The sequence below is a fragment of the Muscardinus avellanarius genome (assembly GCF_963383645.1).
Source record: "Muscardinus avellanarius genome assembly, chromosome: 3".
Classification (NCBI taxonomy): domain Eukaryota; kingdom Metazoa; phylum Chordata; class Mammalia; order Rodentia; family Gliridae; genus Muscardinus; species Muscardinus avellanarius.
The window spans coordinates 103,471,172-103,496,733 of record NC_137788.1 but is presented as its reverse complement, the minus strand read 5'-3'; the positions used below and the strand labels follow the sequence as shown (position 1 = coordinate 103,496,733).

At 40.6% G+C, this 25,562-nt stretch overlaps 1 protein-coding gene across 2 annotated transcripts in view; it reads left to right on the top strand.

Annotated features, from left to right (window-relative positions):
* TRIM33 (tripartite motif containing 33) overlaps positions 1-25,562 on the top strand; it is a gene marked incomplete at both ends in the record, with an annotated part of 115,308 nt that overhangs the window by 23,789 nt on the left and 65,957 nt on the right. For both annotated transcript variants that reach the window (XM_080690566.1, XM_080690565.1), the window contains 3 exons: positions 6,289-6,407; positions 7,305-7,449; positions 7,611-7,743. In XM_080690566.1, coding sequence (XP_080546692.1) covers positions 6,289-6,407; positions 7,305-7,449; positions 7,611-7,743 — 397 coding nt within the window. The remainder of the gene's footprint in view (positions 1-6,288; positions 6,408-7,304; positions 7,450-7,610; positions 7,744-25,562) is intronic.

The window sequence follows — 25,562 nt, the reverse complement described above, 5'->3', positions numbered from 1 at the left end:
TATAGCCCGAAGGTAGAAGGCCCCTGGGTTCCATCCCCAGTACCACAAAAACAAAAACAAAAGCAAACAAACAAAATTGCATGCTTGTAACTCGAGTACTTGGGAGGCTGAGGAAAGAGGCTCCCAGGTTCACAGCCAGCCTCATACTTAGTGAGGTCCTCTGCAACTGAGACCTTTTTCAAAATAAAGAATAAAAAATAGGGCTGGGGATTTAGCTTGGAGGTAGAATGCTCCTGAGTTTCATCCCAAATAACGTGCGCGCGCGCACACACACACACACACAAAGTGATTTAATGTTGGCAGCTTTATATGGTTCTATTATGTATGGCCTGGTACGTGTGTTCGAAAAGTTCATTTTTGCTTTTTTTTTTTTTTTTAATGCTGGGGCATTCTATCTACAAGCTATACTCCCAGCCTTTGTTTTGTTTTGTTTTTTTGAAACAAGATCTTGCTAATTTTGCTGAGGATTTTGCAAAATTGCCAAGGGTCTCACCAAGATGTAGAGGTTGGCTTCAAACATACAATCTTCCTCTCTGAGCCTCTCAAATACTAGGATTACAGGTGTGCATTGTTCTGCCGAGCCTTGCTCTTATTCTTAAATCAAATTTTTATTAGTTCTAAGTTGACTTTTAGGTGGGTGTGGTTGGCACACTTCTGTAATCCTAGTACTTGGGAGGTTGAGAAAGGAGGATCACAGGTTCACAGCCAGTGTCTGCAATTTAATGAGACCCTGTTTCAAAATAAAAAGGGCTGGTGGTGTAGCTCAGACGTCTCAGATATAGAATGCCTCTGGGTTCAATCTGCAGTACCACAAAAGAAAGAAAGAAAAAAAGCCCGGTTGACTTTTATTTTCTCTCAAAACTTAAGATACCAGTTGAAGCCAGGTGTGGTGGCGCACACTTTTGTAACCCCAGCATTTGGGATGCTCATGAGGATCGTGGTTCATGGATAGCCTCAGCTACTAAGTGAGGTGCTCTGCAACTTAGTGAGATCCTGTTTCAAGATAAAGAATAAAAAATAGGGCAGGGGGTGTAGCTTGGAGGTTGAATGCCCCTGGGTTCTAGACCTGCAAAAAAAAAAAACAACAAAAAAAAACACAAAACCCCAAAAAACCAAAAAAAAAAAAAAAAAAAAACCACCAGTTAAGTATTGCTTATAAGAAATGCTGTGTTGCTGGCTGTGGTGGTGCACTCTTGTAATCCCAATCCCAGCATTTGGGAAGCTGAGACAGGAGGATCGCTTTAAAAAAAAAAAAAAACAAAACAGGGCCTAAATTGCTGAGACTGGCTGTGAACCTGTGCTTGTTCTGTTTCAGCCTCACAAGTACTGAGATTACATGTGTAATCTTTCCTCTTTATTTTGAAATTTTCTTACATATGTTCATGTACATTTATTTTTGTTTGTCCAGCTCAGAATTTAGGTTGCACTCTGTAAGCTTATTTATTCAGTTTGAAGTTCTTAGTTATTATCTTCTCTATTTGTTAGTACTGGTGATTGAACTCAGGAGCATTAGTATCTGAGCTACAACCCTCAGCCTTTTTATTTTTCACTTTGAAACAAGGCCTCCATAAATTGCTGAGGCTGACCTCCAACCTGTGAATCTTCCATCATATCCCTCAAGTACTGGGATTGCAGGCATGCACTACCAGCCTGGCTCTTAACCATTAACCCCCACCTCCCACTCCCCCACTCCCGTTTTGGTAGTCTTGGGATTGTACTGGGGCATTCTACTTCTGAGCTACAACCCCCCAGCTCTATTTTATTTTATATTTTGAAGTACAGTCCTGCTAAGTTGCTGAGGCTAGCCTGGAACCTGTGATCCTCCTGTCTTAGCCTCCTAAATGCTTGGGATTACACCACACCCAGCACCGTTATCTTATTGATTGATTGATTGATTGATTATACTGGGAATGAAACCCAGGGGCATTTGCTCAGCTCTTTTTCTTTTTTTTTTTTAAGTTCTTTATATTGTAACAAGGTCTCACTAAATTGTAGAGGGCCTCACTAAGTAGTTGAGGCTGTCCTGAATCTGTCCTGAATGCTGCTGGGATTACAATCCTGTGCCACCATGCTGGGCACCATTATCTTTTTAAATACCACATGTAAGCCAAGCGTGGTGGCGCATGCTTGTAATCCCCGCACTTGGGAGGCTGAGACAGGAGGATAGCACAGGTTTGAAGCCAGCCTCAGCTACTTAGTGAGGCTCTCAGCAACTTAGTGAGACCCTGTTTCCAAATAAAAAATATAAAATAGGTCTGGGAGTATAGCCTGGAGGTAGAAAGCCTCGGGGTTCCATCCCCAGTACCACCACACACAAACTAACTAACTAAATAAATAAATACCACATGTATTCTTTTCCCTCTTTGAATTTTTAGAATATCTGTTTGACACATAATGGAATTTCTTACAAATAATTTTTTACAAGTTTTTGGCTTTTCCCCCCTTTTTCCTTTGCAAAGTTTTCATCTTTCCCTGTTTGCTTAATTTTATGATTCCTTCTAATCGTCTGTCTTGAAAATAATCTCTTCATTTATCTTTGCTTACTATTTAATTGGTGTTTTGAGTTTATTCCAAGTTTATATTTTATTTTCTTAAATCTTTTTCAGATCTACTCATCTTCATAGATTCTGAAGATTATTGTTTTAAGTATTTTATTTTATTTATTTATTTTTTGGTGGTACTGGGGGTGGAACCCAGAGTCTTTCTACCTCTGGGCTATACTCCCAGACCTATTTTCTATTTTATTTGGAAACAGGGTCTCACTAAGTTGCTGAGAGCCTCACTAAGTAGCTGAGGCTGGCTTCGAACCTGCACGATCCTCCTGTCTCAGCCTCTCAAGCGCGGGGATTACAAGTGTGCGCCACCACGCCCGGCTAATGCCCAGCTGTTTTAAATATTTTAAATATATTTGAAGTATTTCAGGCTATAACTTTTTTTTTTTTTTTTGCAGTACTGGGGATGGAGACTCCGAGCTACACCCCCAGCCCTCTATTTTATTTTTTATTTTGAAACAGGGTCTCACTGAATTGCAAAGGGCCTCGCTAAGTAGTTGAAGCTGTCCTCAAACTGCAATCCTCCTGTCTCAGCCTCCCAAATGCTGGGGTTACAAGCCTGGGCCACCACACCAGGCTTCAGGCTATAACTTCTAAGTTACATCTTGACTTTTGTGTTTTTGTTGGCCTACTGTAAGAATATTGAGTTTCCTTATGTGGGCTGCAGTTTTATTGTGTGAGCTTGTCTTCCAGTAGGAGTCCCACTTGGTCCTAGCGTGGAGTAGTTCTCATAAAATGGTTTGTAAATTCTAGGCAAGTTTCTTACTAGTTTTATTTATCTTACTAGTATTGTGCAAATAGTGCATGTTTTTGTTACATATTTATGTCTGATACTTTCTGTTTTCTGGTTTACTTTGGATAACTAATGCAAAAACATTTTTTAAAATTTTTATTGGTGCCTTGTAGTCAAACATCTTAATGGGGTACAAGATGGTAGAGGCATACATGTACATACCACTCATTTAGCCCTTCTCCTATTCCCATTCCATTCCCTCCCCCTCCCTCCTTCTCATCTTTGGCTGAGTGATTGACTTTGATATGTTTATGAATTAAGTCATGCACATTAGGGAATTTCCCTCTTTCCCCTCCCATTTCCCTCAGATCACTTTAATTGCTCATCTCTGGTTTTTCCTTCTTCGTTTAGAGTTCCTCCTTTGACCCTTTTTCTCCCTAGCTTTTGCAAATCAGGGAGAGCATTCCATTTTTTACTTTTTGTGACTTAGCATAATGCTCTCCAGTTACATCTACTTCCCTGCAAATGACCTAATTTTGTTCTTCTTCATGGCTTAGTAAAATTCCATTGTGTACATATCCCATAGTTTTGTAATCCATTTTTCTGTTGATGGTATTTTGGCTGGTTCCATAGTTTGGCAACTGTGAACTGTGCGGCTATGAACATAGATACACATGGATTAGTTTGGTAGTTGGTTTCTTATCTTTTGGGTAGATACCCAGAAGTGGTATTGCTGGATCATATGGTGTTCATTCCCATTCTTCTGAGGATCCTCCATATTGTTTTCCAAAGTGGTTTTACTAATTTGCAGTCCCACCAACAATATATTAGAGTTTCTATTTTTCCACACCCTTGCCAGCATTTGTTGTTGTGAAGTCTCAGGGCAGTTTTTATTTGTATCTCTGATTGCTAATGATGTTGAACATAAAAACATTTACTTTTTTTCTGCCCTTGCTCCTATTTCTTCCTATGGTTTGAAAAATTATTTTTACATACTTCCTTTGAGCATATGATATTTTGCTTATAAAATATATAGCAAATGTTATGCTGTACAAAACAATTTTTTGTGGTGGCCCAAGCTCATAATCCCAGCATTTGGGAGACTGAGACAGGAGGAAGGTGGTTCGAAGACAGCCTCAGCTCCTATTTAATGAGGCTCTTTGCAACTCAGTGAGACCCTCTTTTAATATAAAGGATAAAAAAATGGGGCCAAGGGTGTATCTTGGAGGTGGAATGCCCCTGGGTTTCATTCCCAGTAACACGCACACACACACGCACGCACGCACGCACGCACACACACAGTACGTACATATAGCCAGCTGGGCATAGTGGCACATGCTTGAATTATCAGTACTTGGGAGGTTGAGACAGGAAGATCACAGGTTTGCGGCCAGCCCTCTGCAACTTAGTGAAATACTATTTCAAAAATAAAGAATCAAAAATAGGGCTGGGGGTGTAACCCAGTGGAAGAATGCCCAGCACTGGAAAAAAAAAGTGTTTTATGTCTTGGAAGACTAATATTATTTTAGGATGAGTTATTTATTTATTTATTTATTTATTTATTTATTTATTTATTTTGCAGTGCTGGGGATGGAACCCAGGGGCATTCAACCTCCTAGCTATACCCCCAGCCCTATTTTTTATTTTGACACAGGGTCTCACTGAGTTGCCAAAGGACCTCACTAGGTAGCTGAGGCTGGGTGCAAACCTGGATCCTTTTGTCTCAGCCTCCCAAATGCTGGGATTACAAGAATGCGCCTTCACACCTGGCTGAAATATTTTATTTTAATTTTCCATCAGAATGATTATTGTTTTGTAGTTTGTTTACTGCACAACTCGGGACTCTCTGTGTCTGTCTGTCTGTCTGTCTCTCTCTCTCTTTTTTTTTTTTTTTTTTTTGCAGTACTAGGGATGGAACCCAGGGGCATTCTGCCTCTGAGCTACACCCCCAGTCCTATTTTTTATTCTTTATTTGGAAACAGGGTATCACTGAGTTGCAAAGGGTCTCACTAAGTAACTGAGGCTGTCCTCAAACTGCGATCCTCCTGTTTCAGCTTCCCGAATGCTGGGATTACAAGGATGTGCCACCAGGCCCTGCTCAGGACTCTCTTTATAGTCTTTTTATAGTACTTCCTGTGATTTTGTACATTATAAATTGTAAACATCATACACTAGTCTACAACTCTCTTGGAAGGCAAGGAGTATATTTTCTATGCTGTATCTTTAATTCATGCCTGACACATAGTAGTTTTTTGTATTGACTTTGGTGCCCTTCTTCAGTTCTTAGCTGTAGCTTCCATGTTTCCTTAGCAATTTATTTTTTTCTGATAGCATAGATGATCTTTTCTTCCTACATTAACGTAAGTTAAAGTATCTCTGAACCAAGACAGAATTTATAGGTGATAGATCATATATAACAAAATTACCACAAACTTGGTGGCTTAGAACAAAACAGTTGTTCTAGATGTGGAAGACTGATTTCATCCGTAGGCTCTGGGAAAGAATTCATTTCCTTGTCTCTTCCACCTCCCAGTGGTTACTTTTCTTGGTTTGTAGCCCCTTCCTTTGTCTTTAGAGCATATCACTTCAGTCTCTGCTTCTGTTAGCAATTGCCTGATCGCCTAATCTGCCTCTGCCTTCTTAGAGGGTCACCTGATTACAGTTAGATCTTGTTGGACAATCCAGATCATTTTCCATCTTAAGAGCCTTAATTTAATCTCATCATAGGTTTTGAAGATTAGGATTTCTTTTGGAATCACTGTTCAGCTAACCATATCTTACAATAATGAGGCACTCTTTTGAGGGCATTTTGATACTTTTTTTCCCCCCAAATAAGGCATCATTTCTCCCCCATGGTAATAACTTAGTGGGTTATTTGAGATCTTAGTACTCATTTCTTTGGTCTTGTGTGTGACATATGAATGTTTTCTATATGGGAATCATACAGAATTCCTTTTTCCTTCCATGAAGAGTATTTGTTAATGTTGCCATTTTGTATTGTAGTTGGTGTAATACGGTGCCCCGTATGTCGCCAGGAATGCAGACAGATAGACCTTGTGGATAATTATTTTGTGAAAGACACATCTGAAGCCCCTAGCAGTTCCGATGAAAAATCAGAACAGGTATGGTTCTCAATTTTTCTTTATATTCCTATCTTGATATAAAAATGTAAGTTTTAAGAGAAACATGTTTGGATAGTTAAGTAATTACAGGGTAGTTCTTCTATATAGTTCCTTATTTCAAATTGAAAATAAAGGATAGCTTTCTTCTGCAACACCAAATGTGTTAAAGGAAACGAAAGTCAACTTAAAAAGCTAAGTCAACCAGGCGTGGTGGCACACGCTTGTAATCCCAGAACTTGGGAGGCTGAGACAGGAGGATCGCACAGGTTCGAAGCCAGCCTCAGCTACTTAGTGAGGGTCTCAGCAACTTAGTGAGACTCTCAGCAACTTAGTGAGATCCTATTTCCAAATAAATTATAAAAATAAGGCTGGAGCCAGGTGTGGTGGCGCACGCTTGTAATCCCAGCATTCGGGAGTCTGAGACCAGAGGATCGCAGTTCGCAGACAGCCTCAGCTACTTAGTGAGGTCCTCTGAAACCCAGTGAGACCCTGTTTCAAAATAAAAGAATAAAAAATAGGGCTGGGGGAGTAGCTCGGAAGTCAAATGCCCCTGGGTTCCATCCCCAGACCTGCAAAAAAAAAAAAAAAAAAAAAAAAAAGGCTGGGAGTGTAGCCCAGTGGTAGAAAGCCCCTGGGTTTCACCCCCCCAGTAACACCAAGGGGGAAAAAAAAAAGCTAAGTCTTGTGTAGACTTTGCATTCTTAGCCTTAGATTTTTACCTACCTAAATTTGATCTATAAAGAAAATAATTTTGTTAAAGATAATGTATAACAAACTAATTTTACTCTTATTCAATGAAGTAGCCAGTGTATTTGAGAGTAAGTTAGAAAGTTTTTACTGTATTTTGTGGATCTTTATTTGGCAAATTTAATGTAGATTGGTATTTACTTCTTTTAGGTATGTACTAGTTGTGAAGACAATTCAAGTGCAGTTGGCTTTTGTGTAGAGTGTGGAGAGTGGCTATGTAAGACATGTATCGAAGCACATCAGAGAGTAAAATTCACAAAAGATCACTTGATCAGGAAGAAAGAAGATGTCTCAGGTAAGATGGACAGTTTTACTGATTACAATTAATCTTCTCTTGATTCTTTAGCATTTTCTACTTACATAAGTTTTAGATACCATCATCAATAGGAATTTAGAAAACTAGTTAACATTTTTATTATGTTTATTTTAAAAAATAATTGTTTTATTTTGCTACAGAGTCTGTTGGAGCATCTGGTCAACGCCCTGTTTTCTGCCCTGTACACAAGCAAGAACAATTGAAACTTTTCTGTGAAACATGTGATAGACTAACATGTAGAGACTGTCAGCTATTGGAACATAAAGAACATAGGTACAGAAGTCATAATTGCTTTCTAAGAAATACTATGTAAAGTGCTTTTAAAGCTTTTTTGGTGGTACTGGGAATTAAATCCAGCTGAGCTACACCCCCAGCCCAACTTTCTTTTTTAATTTTAATTTAATTAGTTAATTAATTTATTTTTTGGTGCTACTGGGGGTGGAACCCAGGGGCTTTTCTACCTCTGGGCTATACTCCCAGACCTATTTTATACTTTATTTAGAAACAGGATCTCACTAAGTTGCTGAGAGCCTCATGAAGTAGCTGAGGTTGGCTTTGAACCTGTGCGATCCTCCTGTCTCAGCCTCCCAAGTGTTGGGATTACAAGTGCGCGCCACCACGCCTGGCTTAATGTTTTATTTTGAAACAGGATTTTACTAGGGATTACAGGCATGTGCCACCATACCTGGCTCAAAACTATTCTTATTAACACAAATACTGACCTCACAATTTGGCTCTTAGCATTTTGAATCTGAGTTTTAAATTATTTAAGGTATTCATGTTCTAAGAATATTTGTTTAAACATGTCATTATGTGGGCTGGGTTTTGCAAAAATGGATCTATGTTTTATATTTATTAGCTACTCCTGTGGTTCATAAGCGTTTTCCAACTGTTATGTATTTAGGTTTTAGACTGTAATCTACAGAGGCAATACTCTCATGGCTATGGCTAACTGATACCTGTTTTAATATCAAAGCATAAATACAAACTGGGCATGGTGGTGACACTCTTGTAATCCCAGTACTTGGGAGGCTGAGACAGGAGGATTGCAGGTTCAAGAACAGCCTCAGCAAGTAGTAAGTTTCTCAAAATTTTGAAATAAAAATAAAATAGGTTGGAGGTGTAGCTTGGAGGTAGAATGCCCCTGAGTTCAATCCCCAGTGCCACATGCACACAAAAAGCATAAATATACTGATAGCAGCTTAGATATATTATTTGCAGAAAAACTAGACTTATAAACAGGTAAGTACATATAGTTATTAAGTAAAGTTACTCTTTAGTAAGCAATTTTGTATTTTAACTATATTTTACCCTGACAATCAGCAATATTCACTTAAAAGTCTCTTACATCTGAATTGTTTTGTCTCAGCCTCCCGAGTACTGGGATGGCAGGCATGTGCCACTCTATCCATCTGTTCCCCTTCACTTCCTCACTGTGTTGCAGTCTAGCTTTGAAATTATAATCCTCTTTCAGTCTCTTGAGTAGCTGGGATTATAGGTGTGTGCAACTGTTTGAAACTTTGAAGTAACAACAATCCTAATAACTAACAATTCTGGTATCCTTACTTTGTGCCAGGTACTTTTCTGAATGCTGAATGCTCATTTAATGTGTAAGAGCTACTCATGAGGTTTAAGTAATGGTATTATGACTATTTTAAGGTGAAGGAGTCTGTTTATTAAAAGCTTTCGCAATCTGTACACAGTGTCACAGTGAGTGGTAGAGCAGGATTTGAGCACTTGTGTTCAGGCTCCAGATGATTGATCGATGCATTCACTCCTTCTTTCCTTCCTTCCTCCCTTCTCCCCCCACACTCTCCCTTTGCGGTACTGGGGATGAACCCAGTACTTCTGAGCTACACCCCAGCCCTATTTATATACTTATTTATTTTGAAACAGAGTCTCACTAAGTTGCAGAGGGTCACACTAAGTAGCTGAGGCTGTCCATAAACCCTTGATCCTCCTGTCTCAGCATCCCAAGTACTGGGATTACAAGTGTGTGCTACTTTGCCCAGCTCTTTCTTCTTTCTTCCTTCTTACTAGGGATGAAACCCAGGGGTCTTTTACTTCTGGGCTATACTCTCAGACCTATTTTATTTTTTATTTGGAAACAGCTAAGTTGCTGTGAGCCTCACTAAATTGCAGAGGCTGGCTCTGACCTTGTGACCCTCCTATCTCAGCCTTCCAAGTACTGGGATTATAAGCATGCACCACCACCTGGCTCCAGATCTCTTCTTAACTCATATGCTTATTCTTCCCTATATAGTATAGAGAATGCAGACTATAGAATACAACATATAGAATATTCAAACTAAGGAAATGCTTTTTGTCCTTTTTAAGGCAACTGTCACTATTTTTTCCCCCAGTTTGTGTGTGTGTGTGTGTTCCTGGGGACTGAACTTAGTGGCATTCTACCTCTGAGCAACACCTCAACCCTTTTTATTATTTTTATTTTGAAACAGGGTCTTGCTAGGTTGTCAACAACCTCATTAAGTTGCTGAGTCTGGCTTCAAACCTGTGGTCCTCCTGTCTCAGCTTTCCAAGTACTGGGTTTATAGGCAAGCACCATCATGCCCAAAGGATATTTTAAATAATACAAAGGAAATTTTAAATAATACAGATGAATAGCCAGATGGTGAGATGCATCATAGGGCAAGGAGTGGGAGAAGTGGGGCTTCCAAGCCTTCTCCCATGTGTCTCTAGGTGTGTCCACATGTTCAGCAACCTGGAAGCTCTCCAATCCTGTCCTTCTGGGTTCTTATGGAAGTTCACTATGTAAGCATGCCACTATGTAGTCATTGTCCATTTGTGATCAATTCAACCTTCAGACCCTATCTCCTTTCTGTAAGCTGAGAGGGTAAGACTGAAAGCTACAACTCCCTAATTCCCTGGTGGTTCCCTTGACTATTCTGGGCCCCTTGCCATCAGTTATTTATTTGCATGTAAAATGACTCTTCGCACTGGACAGACTCTAAAGGTTTTAGGAATTGTGTTCCAGGAATGAAGATAAAGATAAAAATTTTACAGTTATACTCCAAACAATGACTCTGCATACATAACATTGTTCCATAAGACATTAGTTCCACGAGATTATCCTTGCCTTATTAGTTTGTGCTAGTATGCCCCCAATGTTTATATAGTGACAGAATTGCCTAATTATTCAGTTCTCAGAAACTGTCCCCTTGTTATGGGACTTGACTGTATTATATGTCACAATATCATACCCCTCTTTTTTTCACACTTCTGTTATATTTTTCCTGGATATACTATTGCAGAATTCTTGTCATTTGACTTAAATAGCCCAGGTTGTCTTTATTAACAACAAATTTATAACTGGACTCTCTTGAGGTTTACTATGTCAAATTCATTCTGTTCACATTGCTGCGAGTATTATTTAAGTATAGGGTTCTATAAAGCAACAGGAACAACAAAACATACTGCAGGGTTCCCTCACAGTCAGTTTTCAGTATAGCATCCATTATTAATTTTACTAGCATCTTCTTCCTCTGTGCATGTGTGTGCGTGCGTGCGTGCGTGCGTGTGTGTGTGTGTGTGTGTGTGTGTGTCTGTGTTTAGTACTGGGAATTGAACCCAGGGACGTTCTACCTCTGAGCTACATCCCCAGCCCTATTTTTTTTCTTCTTTATTTTGACGAGGTGTGGAGGTCCTCACTAAGTTGCTGAACCTGCAGTCCTCCTGTCTTAGCCTCCCAAATACTTTAGTACTGGGATTGCAAGTGTACACCACCACAGCCAGTACATGTATGTTTTTATTTTACTGGGGATTAAACCCATTTTACTTCCAAGCTACACTCCCACTTCTTTTTACTTTTTATTTTGAAACCAGGTCGTGCTAGGTTACTGTTCTCTGAAGTTGAACTTGCTGTTTTGTCTAAGCCTCCCAGGCACTGGGATTACAGGCATGTGCCACTGTGTCTGACTTCTTTCCCCTTTGGGAAAAAAAAAAAAAAGCCAGGCATGGTGGCGCACATTTGTAATCCTAGTACATGGGAGGCTGAGGCAGGAAGATTGCAAGTTCAAGGACAGCTTCAGCTTCTTAGTGAAGCCCTCTGCAATTTAGTGAGACCCTGTTTCAAAATAAGGAATAAAAGATAGGGCTGGGGGTATAGCTCAGAGGTAGAATGCCCTTGGGTTCAATCCTCAGTGCTGGGGGAAAAAATTTTTTTTTTATACAGTAATCTCACTCTGTTGGCCAGACTGGCCTTGGACTATGATCCTCCTGCTTCAGCCTCCCAAGTAGCTGGGATTATAGGTATGTACCATCACTTCTGGCTACTAGTTTCTTTCTTTTCATTCTCAAGTCCATCTTCACTTTGACATCATCTGCAAAATTTGGTAAAAAACCACCCAGAGGGGCAAGTAGTATGCCCTCTATGCTGGTTTGTTGTTGTTGTCATTGTCTTCTTCCTCCTTCTGTGGTACTGGGAATTGAACTGGATATTCTACCTTCAAGTTAGACCCCCAGACCTTTTTTTTAAAACAGGATTTCACTTGTTTGTTGAGAGTTTTGGTAAGTTCCTGAGGGTGTCTTTGAACCTGTGATTCTCTTTTTTTAGCCTCCCAAGTACTGGGATTACAGGTGTCCACCATCACACCTGGCTTGTTTTTACCTTTTTAGGCAGAGCAGTAGCCTTCTAAGAAGGATGTTGTTCATTCATCTTGGACTTGCTTGCTATACATAAATTATGCAACCCTTTGTTGATTAATAAAGAGCTGTTTATTAGGGTAGCACCCATGTAATTATAGGATCCAAGTGGTTCCAAAGTCAGCTTTAGGGATAAAAGGTATGATGAGTATCTCTTTACATTGTCCTGGCTGTATGTTTCTGTATAAACCATTTTAGTTTTATAGGGAACTATTCTAGACACTGCCTTTCTTTTTAAAGTGCTTCTGATATCACCCAAGGCATCTTAGGTATTTTATGTTTTAGGATAGAATGAGTAGCTAGGATTACAGGCATGTACCACTCTGTCCAACTCATACAGTCTTAATTCATGTTCAGGAGCAGCTAATTCTTTTGTCAAACTGTGTATATTGTAATATAGCAGACAGAAATCTTCTAGTCCAGAATCCTAATGGTTGCCACTGGGTGGCACTTAGAGGCTTTTGCCATAAAATACATTCAGCATGGGTATGAGTTGCTGACACTTCTAAAATTATTTCTGAGTGTGGACCATTGTAGCCCAAAAGTATTGCCAGCAAAGATTGATTTTTGCACTTCAGATGTGGCCTATTTTTGTTCAAGCCCATCAAGCACAAGTTTTTTTTCCTTTTTCTTCTTTTTTCTTTTGGGTTTGTACTTTTATTTTTAATCTTTATTATGAAATTTCAAGCATACACAAAAGTAGAATAGTAAAATGAGCCTGATTTTCCTAGCATGTAACTTTTAACGATTTTCAAAGATGTAATCATTTTTTTTTTTTTTTTTTTTTGCGGGTCTGGGGTTGGAACCCAGGGGCATTTGACCTCTGAGCTACACCCCCTGCCCTATTTTTTATTCTTTATTTTGAAACCGGGTCTCACTGAGTTGCAGAGGGCCTCACTAAGTAGCTGAGGCTGTCCGCGAACCGTGATCCTCCGGGCCTCAGCCTCCCGAATGCTGGGATTACAAGCGTGCGCCACCACGCCCGGCTCTAAGATGTAATCATTTATTTTTCATGTATTCCTCACTTGTCTCTCCCTTTTTCCCTTGGTTATTATGAAGATTGTTTAAGACACAAGGAATGTCAACCTTTGCTGTGGCATACAACCTATTTAAAATGTGTTCAAGGCTGTGCCTTTGTCTTCTTTTTTTCCTTCTCCCTTCTTTTTCTTCCTTCTTAGTTCTTCTTCCCAGGTAAACTTTACAATAAGCTATATCTCTATCCTTTTAATTTTTTTTTTTTTTTTTTTTTTACGGTACCAGGGATAGAACCCAGGAGCATTGTATTTCTGAGCTACATCCCCAGCCCTATTTTTAGTCTTTTCAGTTCTGAAACAGAGTCTCACTGAGTTGTGAAGGGCCTTGCTAAGTAGCTGAGGCTGTCTGCAAACTGCTATCCTCTGGTTTCTGCCTCCCGAATGCTGTTATTACAGGCTTGTGCCACCATGCCCAGCTCTATCTTCTTAATTTTTATTTTGAGTCAGGGTCTTGCTAAGTTGCTCTGGATAGTCTTGGACTTGCAATCCTCAGTCTCTCAAGTTGCTGGGGTTACAGATGACAGTTCTGATTTAGAATTATTTGATTTATAATACTGCAAAGACAGAACTCATTCAGTAGAAACCATACTTCAGATTTTAAATTTTGATCTCTTCCTAGGTTAGCAATATTTGGTATGATTCTTTTGATGCTGGGCAGTCATAACATATACTTTCCAATAGTTTTGATGATAGGACATAATAATATTCCCAGATTTGGAATATATATCATTCAAAATCTAAAAATGTCTGGGCTTTTTGTTTAGTTCTAAGGGTAGGTGGTAACAGTTTATTTTTCTTCACCTGTGGAATGTGATAGTCCATGTTTTTTATAAGAATTTCAACCATTTGCCGGGCGTGGTGGCGCACGCTTGTAATCCCCGTGCTTGGGAGGCAGAGACAGGAGGATCGCGCAGGTTCGAAGCCAGCCGCGCGTGCTGGCTTAGGAGACCCTGTTTCCAAATATAAAATGTAAAAATAGGTCTGGGAGTGTAGCCCGGAGGTAGAAGGGCTTCCAGGAACCCCAGTACCACCAAAAAAAAAAAAAAAAAAAAGAATTTCAACCATTTGGATAGGCTTTTAATCTCCTTTGCTGGATTCATCATGCAGCCTGTCTCAGGCCTGTGACCATTGCATTTAGATCAGTTCTGTCTTGGCCTTCAGTTTCTGATATTACCCTTAACTTTTGCTGTACTGGGGATTGAACCCAGGAGTGTTCTACCTCCTAGCTATACCCGTAGCTCTGTTTTTTATTCTTTATATTTAAACAGGCTATCACTAAGTGCCTGAGACTGGCCATGAACCTGCAAGTCCTATCTCAGCCTCCCAAGTACTAGGATTACAAATGTGTGCCACGATGCCTGGCAGTTTCTGATATTATGTTATCAGTATGATGATGTCATCGATATCACTTGATATAAGAGTATTATTATACATTAGACCTGAATCAAGCCTGTCTTTAAAAATTCAATTCTTTTATTGTTGTCATACATCTTAAAGGGTACAAGATGGTAGAGGCATAAATACATAGCACTCATTTAGCCTTTCCCAATTCCTACCACATTCCCTCCCTCCATTCTTCCTTTTGATGTTTGGTTGAGAGATTGACTTTGATATGCTTATGAATGTACATCGTGCACATTAGGGAATTTCCCTCTTCCCCCTGCCATTTCCCTTATTTAGATCACATTACTTGCTCATTCGTTTAGGATTCCTCCTATGACCCTTTTTCTCCCTAGCTTCTGCAGATCAGGGAGAGCATCCAATTTTTTACTTTTTGTGACTGATTTCACTTAGCAATAATGTTCTCCAGTCCCATCTATTTCTCTGCAAATGACCTAATTTTGTTCTTCTTCATGGCTTAGTAAAATTCCATTGTGTATACATCCCATAGTTTCGTAATCCATTCATCTGTCGATGGGTATCTTGGCTGGTTCCATAGTTGGGCAATTGTGAACTGTGCAGCTATGAACTTAGATGTGCATGGATTAGTTTGGTAGTTTGGTTTCCGTTCTTTTGGGTAGATACCCAGAAGTGGTATTGCTGGATCATATGGTATTCATTCCCATTCTTCTGAGGATACTCCATACTGTTTTCCAAAGTGGTTTTACTAATTTGCAGTCCTACCAACAATGTATTAGAGTTTCTACTTTTCCATATCCTTGCCAGCATTTGTTGTGAAGTCTCAGGGCAGTTTTTATTTTATTTTCATCTCTCTGATTGCTAATGATGTTGAACATTTTTTCATACATTTATTGGCCATTTGAAAAAAATTGTGATGTATGTATTTAGTTTATTTGCCCTTTTTAATTAAAAAAAATTAGGTTATTTGTTTTCTTAGTGGTGAGTTCTTGAGTTCTCTCTCTCTTTTTTTCTTTTTGGTGGTACTGGGGATAGAACCCAGGGGCTTCTACCTCCGGGCTATACTCCCAGACCTATTTTATATTTTATTTGGAAATAGGGTCTCACTAAGTAGCTGAGGCTGACTTCAAACCTGTGCGATCCTCCTGTCTCAACCTTCCAAGCATGGGGATTACAAGCGTGTGCCACCACGCCTGGCTTTTTGAGTTCTCTGTATATTCTAGATGTTCTCTATTGGAGTTGTTGGCAAATATCTTCTCTCATTCTGTTGGCTCTCTGTTGAGGTTCTTGATAGTTTCCTTTGCTGTACCGAAGCTCTTCAGTTTAAGGCAATTCTACATATTGATCTGTCTTTTCCATTTGGTTTATGATGTTCTTTAGGTCTGAGACATCTTTACTGACTTTTTGTTTGGAATATTGGTTTAGTGGTATGAGAGGAATGTTGAAATCTTGCAGTATTATTGTACTGGGATCTTTTTGTGACTTCATGTCACAAAGAGTTTGTTTTATAAAAGTGGCTGCACCTATGTTTGGGGCATAAATGTTGACTATTATTTTCTCTTGCTGTATTGTTTCTTTTACCAGTAAAAAATGACCTGCTGTATCACTTCTCATAAGCTTGGTCTTGAAATCTAATTTGTCTGATATCATAGTTGCCACTCTTGCTTTTGTTCAAGTTCCATTGCTCCAGCTCTTTACCTTTAGTTTTTTAACTATTTTTATTTGTAAGGTGTATTTCTTGCAGGCAGCATATAGATGCATTCTGGTTTTTAATCCATTTTGCCAACTTATATCTTTTTATTGGGGAGTTTGGGCCATTTATATTTAGTGTGATTATTGAGATGCCTAACAATTTGAGTTTTAACTTCTGTTTGAGGTAGTGTTCTTTGCTTAGTTGTTTGATGGAAGTTATTGTTTCTCTGGTTCTGGCTTTTGCTACTTACTTCTTCTTTGCAGTTAATCTCAGTTTTTTCTTTAGTGCTGGTTTGGAAGACAAATTCTTTCAGTTTCTGTTTGTTGTGGAAGGCTTTTATTTCCCCATTGAATTTGGGAGGTAGTTTTGCTGGGTAGGAAATTTTGGGCTCTATGTTGTTTTCTTTGAGAGTTTGGAATATGTTGCTCCAGGCGCTTCTGGCTTTCATGACTTGCTTAGGCAAGTCTAGAGTGATTCTAATTGGTTTGCCTCTGAATGTCATGTGGTCTTTTGTTTTTGTTGCCTTTAAGATTCTCTTCTTGGCCTCTGCTAGTCAGTTTGACTATTATGTGGCTTGGTGAACCTTTTCTCTGATCTTATCTAAACGGGGTTGGTTCTATGTTTCGGGTTTTTAAAATTTGCATCTTTGTTGCTTTTGATAGCTTTCTTTCACTCTGTAGGAATCAACTAGTATATACAAGGGCAACTAGTATATACAAGGGAACATTGTATTGTATTCAGTGGTGACAGTTGAGTGAGGAGGAAGGTACTGAAGTGGTAAATACAAGAATAAAGTAGCAGATAGGATCGAATAGAAAGTTTGAGTGGTAAGGTAATATATAGTAGAGATTGGAGATAATGTGTATATATATATAGGAGGATTCTAATAACCAGTGTTGAGTATTTAGGTACAGTGAAGTAGATATGAAGTAGATTTAATACAAGAGAAAGAAAAGAGAAGAAAAAAGGATAGAGTAGAGGAGATTGGAAAGAGGGAACAAGCTTGTAAAAGGGGTGGGAAAGAGCAAAGAAACGTGCGTGCATGCGCATACACACACGAATGAAATGAAACAACATTCAAATACATACTGAGCAAACTTGGCCTCTGCAGTCCTCTTGACTCTGTGTGGAGTCTTTCAGCCATTAAATGTTCACTTTTTTTTTTTTTTTTTTGCAGTACTAGGGATGGAACTTGGGCATTCTACCTTCAAGCTACACTCCCAGCCTGATTTTTTATTCTTTATTTTGAAATAGGGCCTCACTGAGTTGTAAAGAACCTCACTAAGTAGCTGAGGCTGTCCATGAACTGCTGTCATTTGCTCTGAAACCTATAGTAATGTTGTCAGTTTGTAACCCCACTTTTTGGTCTTCTTCAGTGATTGGGACCCTGGACTGGTGTCTGTCTGGACAGGTTTTGAGTGTCACCCATGCCTCTTCCACTGCAAATCTGGGTCTCTGAGCTTTTAAAAAGGGCCTGTCTTAGTCTATGCAGGCAGCTGCTGTTACTGGGGCTGCATGTAGTGTAAGCTGGACTCTCCTCACTTTCCACAGACCCTGAGCTTGTCTCTCCTGACCTACATCGGCAAGTGGTGGGTGTCGCTGGGACCAGACCCACTGTTTGTATACGTAGGCGTCCAAATTCTCCACAGATAAGGCTGGGTTGGTCTGACCTCTCTCTGGACACCACGATTAGGTGATCTGTGGCAATCTCCGGAGGCCCTAATAGTGCACTGTGCCCTGTGGACTGTAGGGCCCTTTGCCCAATTTGCCCTCTTGACTGTCTACTAATTCATGCCTCTGCTGTGTCCAACAACAGACTCCATCCCACCTTCACCAAGGTGAACTGCAAAGTCTCAGACCCTGCAAGTCTATTGAGTCTGTTGCTTGTTGTGCATTCCCTTCGGCTGCACTGGACAGTCTCCCTCAGGGACGGCTGGTTCACTTATGATGATGTTGAGTGCCACTCTGGATCTCTGCAGGATGCAGTGAGCTCTAGCCGCCTTTGCCACAGGTCTAGCAGAGGTCCAGGCAGTAGTGTCTCTGTGGAGCATGGGACAAGGAGCCAACCAACCACTTAAAATTATAATGAGTTGCACATACTTCACTTCAAGGGGCGGGTTTTTTTTTTTTTTTTTTTTTGCGGTACAAGGGATTGAACCCAGGAGAATGCTACCTTTGAGCTACACCCCCGGCCCTATTTTTTTATTCTTCTACTTTTTTTTTTTTTTTTGGGTGGTACTAGGGTTCCTGGAAGCCCTTCTTCCTCCAGGCTACACTCCCAGACCCATTTTATATTTTTTATTTGGAAACAGGGTCTCTTAAGCCAGCAAAGCTGGCTTCTAATCAGCGTGATCCTCCTGTCTCCGCCTCCCAAGCGCAGGGAGTACAAGCGTGTGCCACCACGCCTGGCCTTATTCTTTCTTTTTTTTTTACATAGGGTCTCACTAAGTTGCAAAGGGCCTCACTAAGTAGATGAGGCTGTCCATGAACTGAGATCCTCCTGTCTCAGCCTCCCAAATGCTGGGATTACAAGCGTGTGCCATGCGCTGGCTTTTTCGATGGGGTTCTCTGGAGGCCACAGTGCCTGTAGTCCTGGCACAGTGAGGCAAGATGGCTCCATCAAGCCTGTCTTCTAATCAAATTATGATAGCTGGTGAATTGAAGTAACACTGTGGCTATATAGTAGATGTAAATTAGATCCTTCCCATGTGAAATCAGATTGTGTTTGGTTCTTTTTTAAGATGGGGACAGGGGGAAATGTTTGCAAAGTCAATCACTGAATGCTACTCTCCTTTTATGTGTTATATTTTTGTACTAAAGTCATATAACGGATTGTTCATATAATGGTGGCACTGCATTATTCAAGTCCTAATTATGTGTCATCCACTTTGTTCACTGGGTACCCAGGATATATTGGGAATAATACAGAGGATTCATTGGCACCAGCTCCTAGTTTTGTTTTATTTAATTACATTAATTAATTTATTAATTTTTGTGGTACTAGAGGTTGAACCCATAGGCGTTCTGCCTCTGAGCTATACCCCCAGTTCTATTTTTTTTTTCTTTTGAAATAAGGCCTCACTAATTTGCTAAGGCTAGCCACAAACCTGTGACCCTCCCTGTTTTAGCCTCCCAAATACTAGGATTAAAGGCTTATCCCACCATACCAGGCTCTAGTTTTTTATTTTAAAAAATGACAGTCTTAAGCCAGGTATGGTGGCACATGCTTGTAATCCCAGCACTTGGGAGGCTGAGACAGGAGGATCGCACAGGTTCAAAGCCAGCCTCAGCTACTTAGTGAAGCTCTCAGTAACTTAGTGAGACCTGTTTCCAAATAAAGTATAAAATAGGTCTGGGAGTGTAGCCCAGAGGTAGAAAAGCCCCTGGGTTCCACCCCCAATACCACAAACAAAAAAAACAAAAAAACCCAGCAATCTTTTTGTGTGATAGGCATTCTTTTCTTTTTCTTTCTTTTGGTGGGTCTGGGTATAGAACCCAGGGGCATTTGACCTCCGAGCTATACCCCTGCCCTATTTTTTACTCTTTATTTTGAAACAGGGTCTCACTGAGTTGCTAAGTAGTAGCTGAGGCTGTGAACAGTGATCTTCCTGTCTCAGCCTCCTGAATGCCGGGAGTACAAGCATGCCCCACAATGCCCAGCTAACGGGCATTCTTAATTAACAACCTCTGTGGACTTGGGCAGTTCTAGTGGTTCTGATTTAACATGCTTAGTTAAGACTTGATTTAAAGTAAGCTTCATACATTTGTTTTACAATACTAGGCAGGTGAAATGTTAATCAGATAATATTCATTTCAATAATATATTTAGGTAAAGGATATCACTATTTCACAAAGTTGTTAAAATATTCTAATTTTATTTATTTAATTTTAAGTTTTGGTACTGGGGATTAAACCTAGGGGCCCTCTACACTGCGCTGTATCCCAGCCCTTTTTAAAAATTTGAGACAGAGGTGTCTCACCAAATTGCCAGGCTGGCCCTGAACTTGGAATCTTCTTTTCTTAGTCTCTCCAGTAGCTGAGGAAATAAAAATATTCTAATTTTAGTGTAAACTTTCACCTCAGTCCCAGCAACCATTGCTACTTCCCATTCTAAAGCTAATATCTTTTTTTTTTTTTTTTGGTGGTACTGGGGTTCCTAGAAACCCTTCTACCTCTGGGCTGCACTCCCAGACCTATTTTTATACTTTTTTATTTGGAAACAGGGTCTCTTAAGCCAGCGTGGCTGGTTTTGAACCTGTGCGATCCTCCTGTCTCCACCTCCCAAGCACGGGGATTACAAGCGTGTGCCACCATGCCCGGCTAACCCTAACATCTTTTAAGACTTAACTTTCACAGTTACTAGGATAAAATTTGGTGAAACTTAACATATCCTGTCATTTACAGTTAAGAGAATTAGAGAGATGTAGTATTAAATCAAACTACAAAAAATTAACTGTAGTGCATACTATATTACTGTACTTTGTTTTGGGCATTGTGGCATACACTTGTAATTCCAGTACTTGGGAGGCTGAGACAGGAGAATCACAGGTTTGAGGCCAGTGTGTGGGAATTTAGTGAGACTCTGTTTCAAAAGAAAAGTAGGAGTTGGGGTCCTTTTTAGCTCACTGATAGAGTGTTTCTGGGTTCAGTTTCCAGAACAAAATAACAACAACAACAAAATTATTTTCTTGGTCACTTCCTGTTGCTATTGCAGTGAGCGCAGGTGTTGAGAGTATCTATTTAAAATGTCTTGTGCCAGGCCTGGTGGTGCATGCTTGTAATCCCAGGGTTTGGGAGGCTAATACAGGAGAATCGCACAGGTTCGAAGCCAACCTCAGCTACCTAGCAAGGCTCTCAACAACTTAGTGAGACCCTGTTTCCAAATAAAATATAAAATAGGTCTGGAGTGTGGCCCAGAGGTAGAAGGCCCCTGGGTTCCATCCCCATTAGCACAGATACACACACACACACACACACACACACACACACACACAGACATACACACACAGTCTTGTGACAGCTGGGCATGGCGGGGCAGGCTTGTAATCTTAGTACTTGGGAGGCTGAGAAAGGAGGATTGCAGGTTCATGGCCAGCTTCAGGTACTTGGGAGGGCCTCTGCAACTTAGTGAGGCCCTATTTCCAAATAAAGAATAAAATGGGGCTGGGGGTGTAGATCAGAGGTAGAATGCCCCTGGGTTTCATCCCAGTACCATAAAACAAAAGGTCTTGTGACACTAATCTGCATCTCAGTAATTTATCTCTTGAGTTAATTTTGTATCACAATAAAATATGATTTTAGTTGGGTGTGGTGATGCACACCTGTAATCCCAATACTTGGGAGGCTGAGACAGGAGAATTTCAGGTTCAAAACCAGCCTCAGGAATTTAGCAAGACTCTCAGCAACCTAATGAGAGACCCTGTTTCAAAACCAAATGCTGGGGATGTAGATATACAAAATACACATTAAGCGTTTACATTATTGGTAGGGCTTTGGTCACACAGCAGGCTATTAGCTTGGAAGTAGTAGCATGTCATCCGTAGATTTCCCACTTGGTGGGCCAGCACTCCTTGGCCCCAGTGTTGTTCAAGGATCAATTGTCTTCTTCTGGTTCCTTTACTGTGGTTGAGTTGAAGACCAACTAATTTTCCAGCCAATTCAAACAAGAAATTATTTCAAATAAAGCAGTGTTCCTTTAGGTCCCTTAGGTGTTAGGGACTAGCAGGAGCTTTTATTGGTCCTCTGACCTTCCAGTAATATTTTGTTAAGACCTTCTTTCAGCTCCATTAGCATTCACTTTATTCTCCTGTTTTTATATAACCAAATGAAGGTTTCCAAGTGCCTGAGATAAAATCTCTTGACCTCTCACTTTTGTCTTTGCCTGTTTTCTTTACTTTTTTTTTTTGGTGGTACTGGGGGTGGAACCCAGAGACTTTCTACCTCTGGGCTATACTCCCTGACGTTTTTTATATTTTATTTGGAAACAGGGTCTCACTAAGTTGCTGAGAGCCTCACTGAGTAGCTGAGGCTGGCTTCGAACCCGTGCGATCCTCCTGTCTCAGCCTCCCAAGCGCGGGGATTACAAGCATGCGCCACCACTCCCAGCTAGTCTTTGCCTGTTTTCTAACGAGACACCAATTTTATTAGCATCTGTCAAGACCCAAGAAGAGAAGCTAGACAATAAATCTGATAAAACTTCTTGGATCATTGCTGGATTTCATAGCATTGTGATTACATGGGATGACCACAGCATTCACTGTATACTGTGAGGCACACTCACTAGATGGCTGTCCTTATCAACATTAGTGCCTATCCAGCATAGCTTGCAGAAGTATATTAGCTGCTTTTTTCTGGGGAGTTCCCTTTAGCATTTATTTATTTTTTACACTTGCAAAGTCGGGGCAAAAAACTTAACAGTGACTTTTACCAAGTCCACCAAGCCACCTGCTGTGTGTTTTAATTTCATATAACCATTTGTAGTTGTTACTAGTAAGCTGTGGATCTTGCATCAAACCAGATATGCTCTTCCATTCTGCTGTGTTCACAACCTATGTTGCCTCTAGGTTAATTACTCTTAATCCACTGTTCTAGAGGCTTTGATAATGTTGAATCATAGATGAGACTTTCTCTGTACTATACTCCCTTAGTGTTTCCTGGTTTCACCTTTACCTCACCTGGACTACCTTCTTGAGACCAGGGTGCTTCTAATGTTCCAACCTAATTTTCCCTCAGAAGCGATCCTGATACTGGTTAGAATCTGAAATTGGCCCATTGTCTATTGAATCATGGATAACAATAGCAAAATGATTACATAATTGGCTTTTTTATTACTCTGCATTTTATTTGGTCAGTTGGCTTCTCAGAAGTAGGGTTCTAGAAAATTCTGTTGGTACGTTTTTACCTCTAGTAACTACAGCTCCAGTATCATAAATGACTAGGTAGCCATATCAATCAAAGGTTCTGCAGTCCGTGTGTGTGATATCTCACACACACACACACACACACACACACACACACACACACACACACACACACACACACACGGTGGAACCCAGGGGCTTTTCTACCTCCAGGCTGTACTCCCAGATCTACTTTATACTTTATTTGGAAACAGAGTCTCACCAAGTTGCTGAGAGCCTCACTAAGTAGCTGAGGCTGGCTTCAAACCTGTGCGATCCTCCTGTCTCAGCCTCCTGAGTGCTGGGATTGCAAGTGTGCGCCACCCTGCCCAGTGATTCAGTAATTCTAGTGATGCCACTTCTTCTTCTTCTTCTTTTTTTTTTTTTTTTGAGATTGAACCCAAAGCATTCTTTTACACTCCCAGTCCTATTTATTTATTTATTTATTGGTGGTACGGGGGCTTGAACCCAGAGGCTTTCTACCTCTGGGATATACTCCCAGACTTATTTTTTTATATTTTATTTGGAAACCGGGTCTCACTAAGTTGCTGAGAGCCTCACTAAGTAGCTGAGGCTGGCTTCGAACCTGTACAATCCTCCTGTTTCAGCCTACCAAGTGCTGGGATTACAAGCCTGCACCACCAAGCCTGGCTAATTTTTTAATTGTAATTTTGAAACAGGGATTTTCTAAGTTGCTGAGGCTAGCCTCTAAACCACGGCCCTTCTGTCTTAGCTTCCTAAGAACCGGGATTACAGGCATGTGCCATTGTACCTGGCTTAGTGATCCCACTTCTGATGCCAACTATAATATTAGAGAGCAAACCACAAGACTTCCTCACTTCTTACTCTGGGGGGGGGTACTGGGCATTGAACCTAGGGGCATTCTATCTGAGGTATGCCCCCAGCCCTTTTGTTTGTTTGTTTATTTTTGCAGTACTGGGAGTGGAACCTAGGGGCATTCTATCTCCAAGATTCACCCCCAGTCCTATTTTTTTATTCTTTAGTTTTTGAAACAGGGTCTCACTGAGTTGCAAGGGCCTCACTAAGTATCTGAGGCTGTTCATAAACCACGATCCTCCTGCCTCAGCCTCCCAAATGCTGGGATTACAAGCATGCGCCACCACGTCTGTCTCCTTTTTTATTTTTAAACAGGGTTTTGGCCGGGTGTTTTGGTGCATGCTTGTAATCCCAGTACTTGGGAGGCTGAGATAGGAGGATTGCTCAGGTTTGAAGCCAGCCTCAGCTACTTAGTGAAGCTCTCAGCCACTTAGTGAGACCCTGTTTCCAAATAAAATACAAAAATAGGTCTGGGAATGTAGCTCAAAGGTAGAAAGCCTCTGACTTCCACCCCCAGCACCACAAAAAACAAAACCAAACCAGGGTTTTGCTAGGTTGCTAAGGTCCTTACTAAATTGCTGATGCTGGCTTCAAACCTTAAAATCTGTTCTCAACCTCCCAAGCGTGTGCCACCATGCCTGGCTTGACACCATTTTCTGTGTGTGTGTGTGTGTGTGTGTGTGTGTGTGTGTGTGTGTGTATGTGTGTGTGTGTATGCATGCATGCATGCATGTGTGCATGTGTGCTCTTGCACACTACTGAGGATTGAACTGAGGGGGATGCATTCTACCTTCAAGCTATACTCTCGGCCTGATTTTTTTATTTGAAATGTGGTCTAAGTTGCAGAGGGCTTCACAAAGTTGGTGAGGCTATCATCCAATCTGCAATCCTCCTGTCTCAGCCTCTTAATTACTGGGATTACAGGCATGTGCCACCATGCTATTACTACTTTCTTTTAATTTTTGGTGCTGGGAATTTCAATTCTTGGGGCTGTCTACCTACTCAGAGCTATTTTATTTACTTTTTTTGTGGTCCTGGCTATGGAACCCAGGGGCATTTGACCTCTGAGCTACACCCCCTGCCCAATTTTTATTCTTTATTTGAAACAGGGTCTCACTGAGTTGTAAAGGGCCTCACTAAGTAGTTGAGGCTGTCCGCAAATGTGATCCTCTGGTCTCAGCCTCCTGAATGCTGGGATTACAAGTGTGCACCACCATACCTGTCTATGTGTTTGTTTTGTTTGTTTGTTTGTTTTTGTTCTCTATTTCTATTGTATTTCTATTGTTTTCTATTTCTGTTGTATTTCTATTTTATTTGGAAATAGGGTCTCACCAAGTTGCTGAGAGCCTCACTAAGTAGCTAAGGCTGGCTTCGGACCTATGCAATCCTCCTGTCTCAGCCTCCCAAGCGTGGGGATTACAAGCGTGCGCCACCACGCCCAGCATTTGTTTTTGCGGGTCTGGGAATGGAACCCAGGGAGATTTGACCTCCGAGCTACAGCCCCTGTTGTGTGTTTTTTTTTTTTTTATTCTTTATTTTGAAACAGGGTCTCACTGAGTTGCAGAGGGCCTCACTAAGTAGCTGAGGCTGTCTGGCAACTGCGATCCT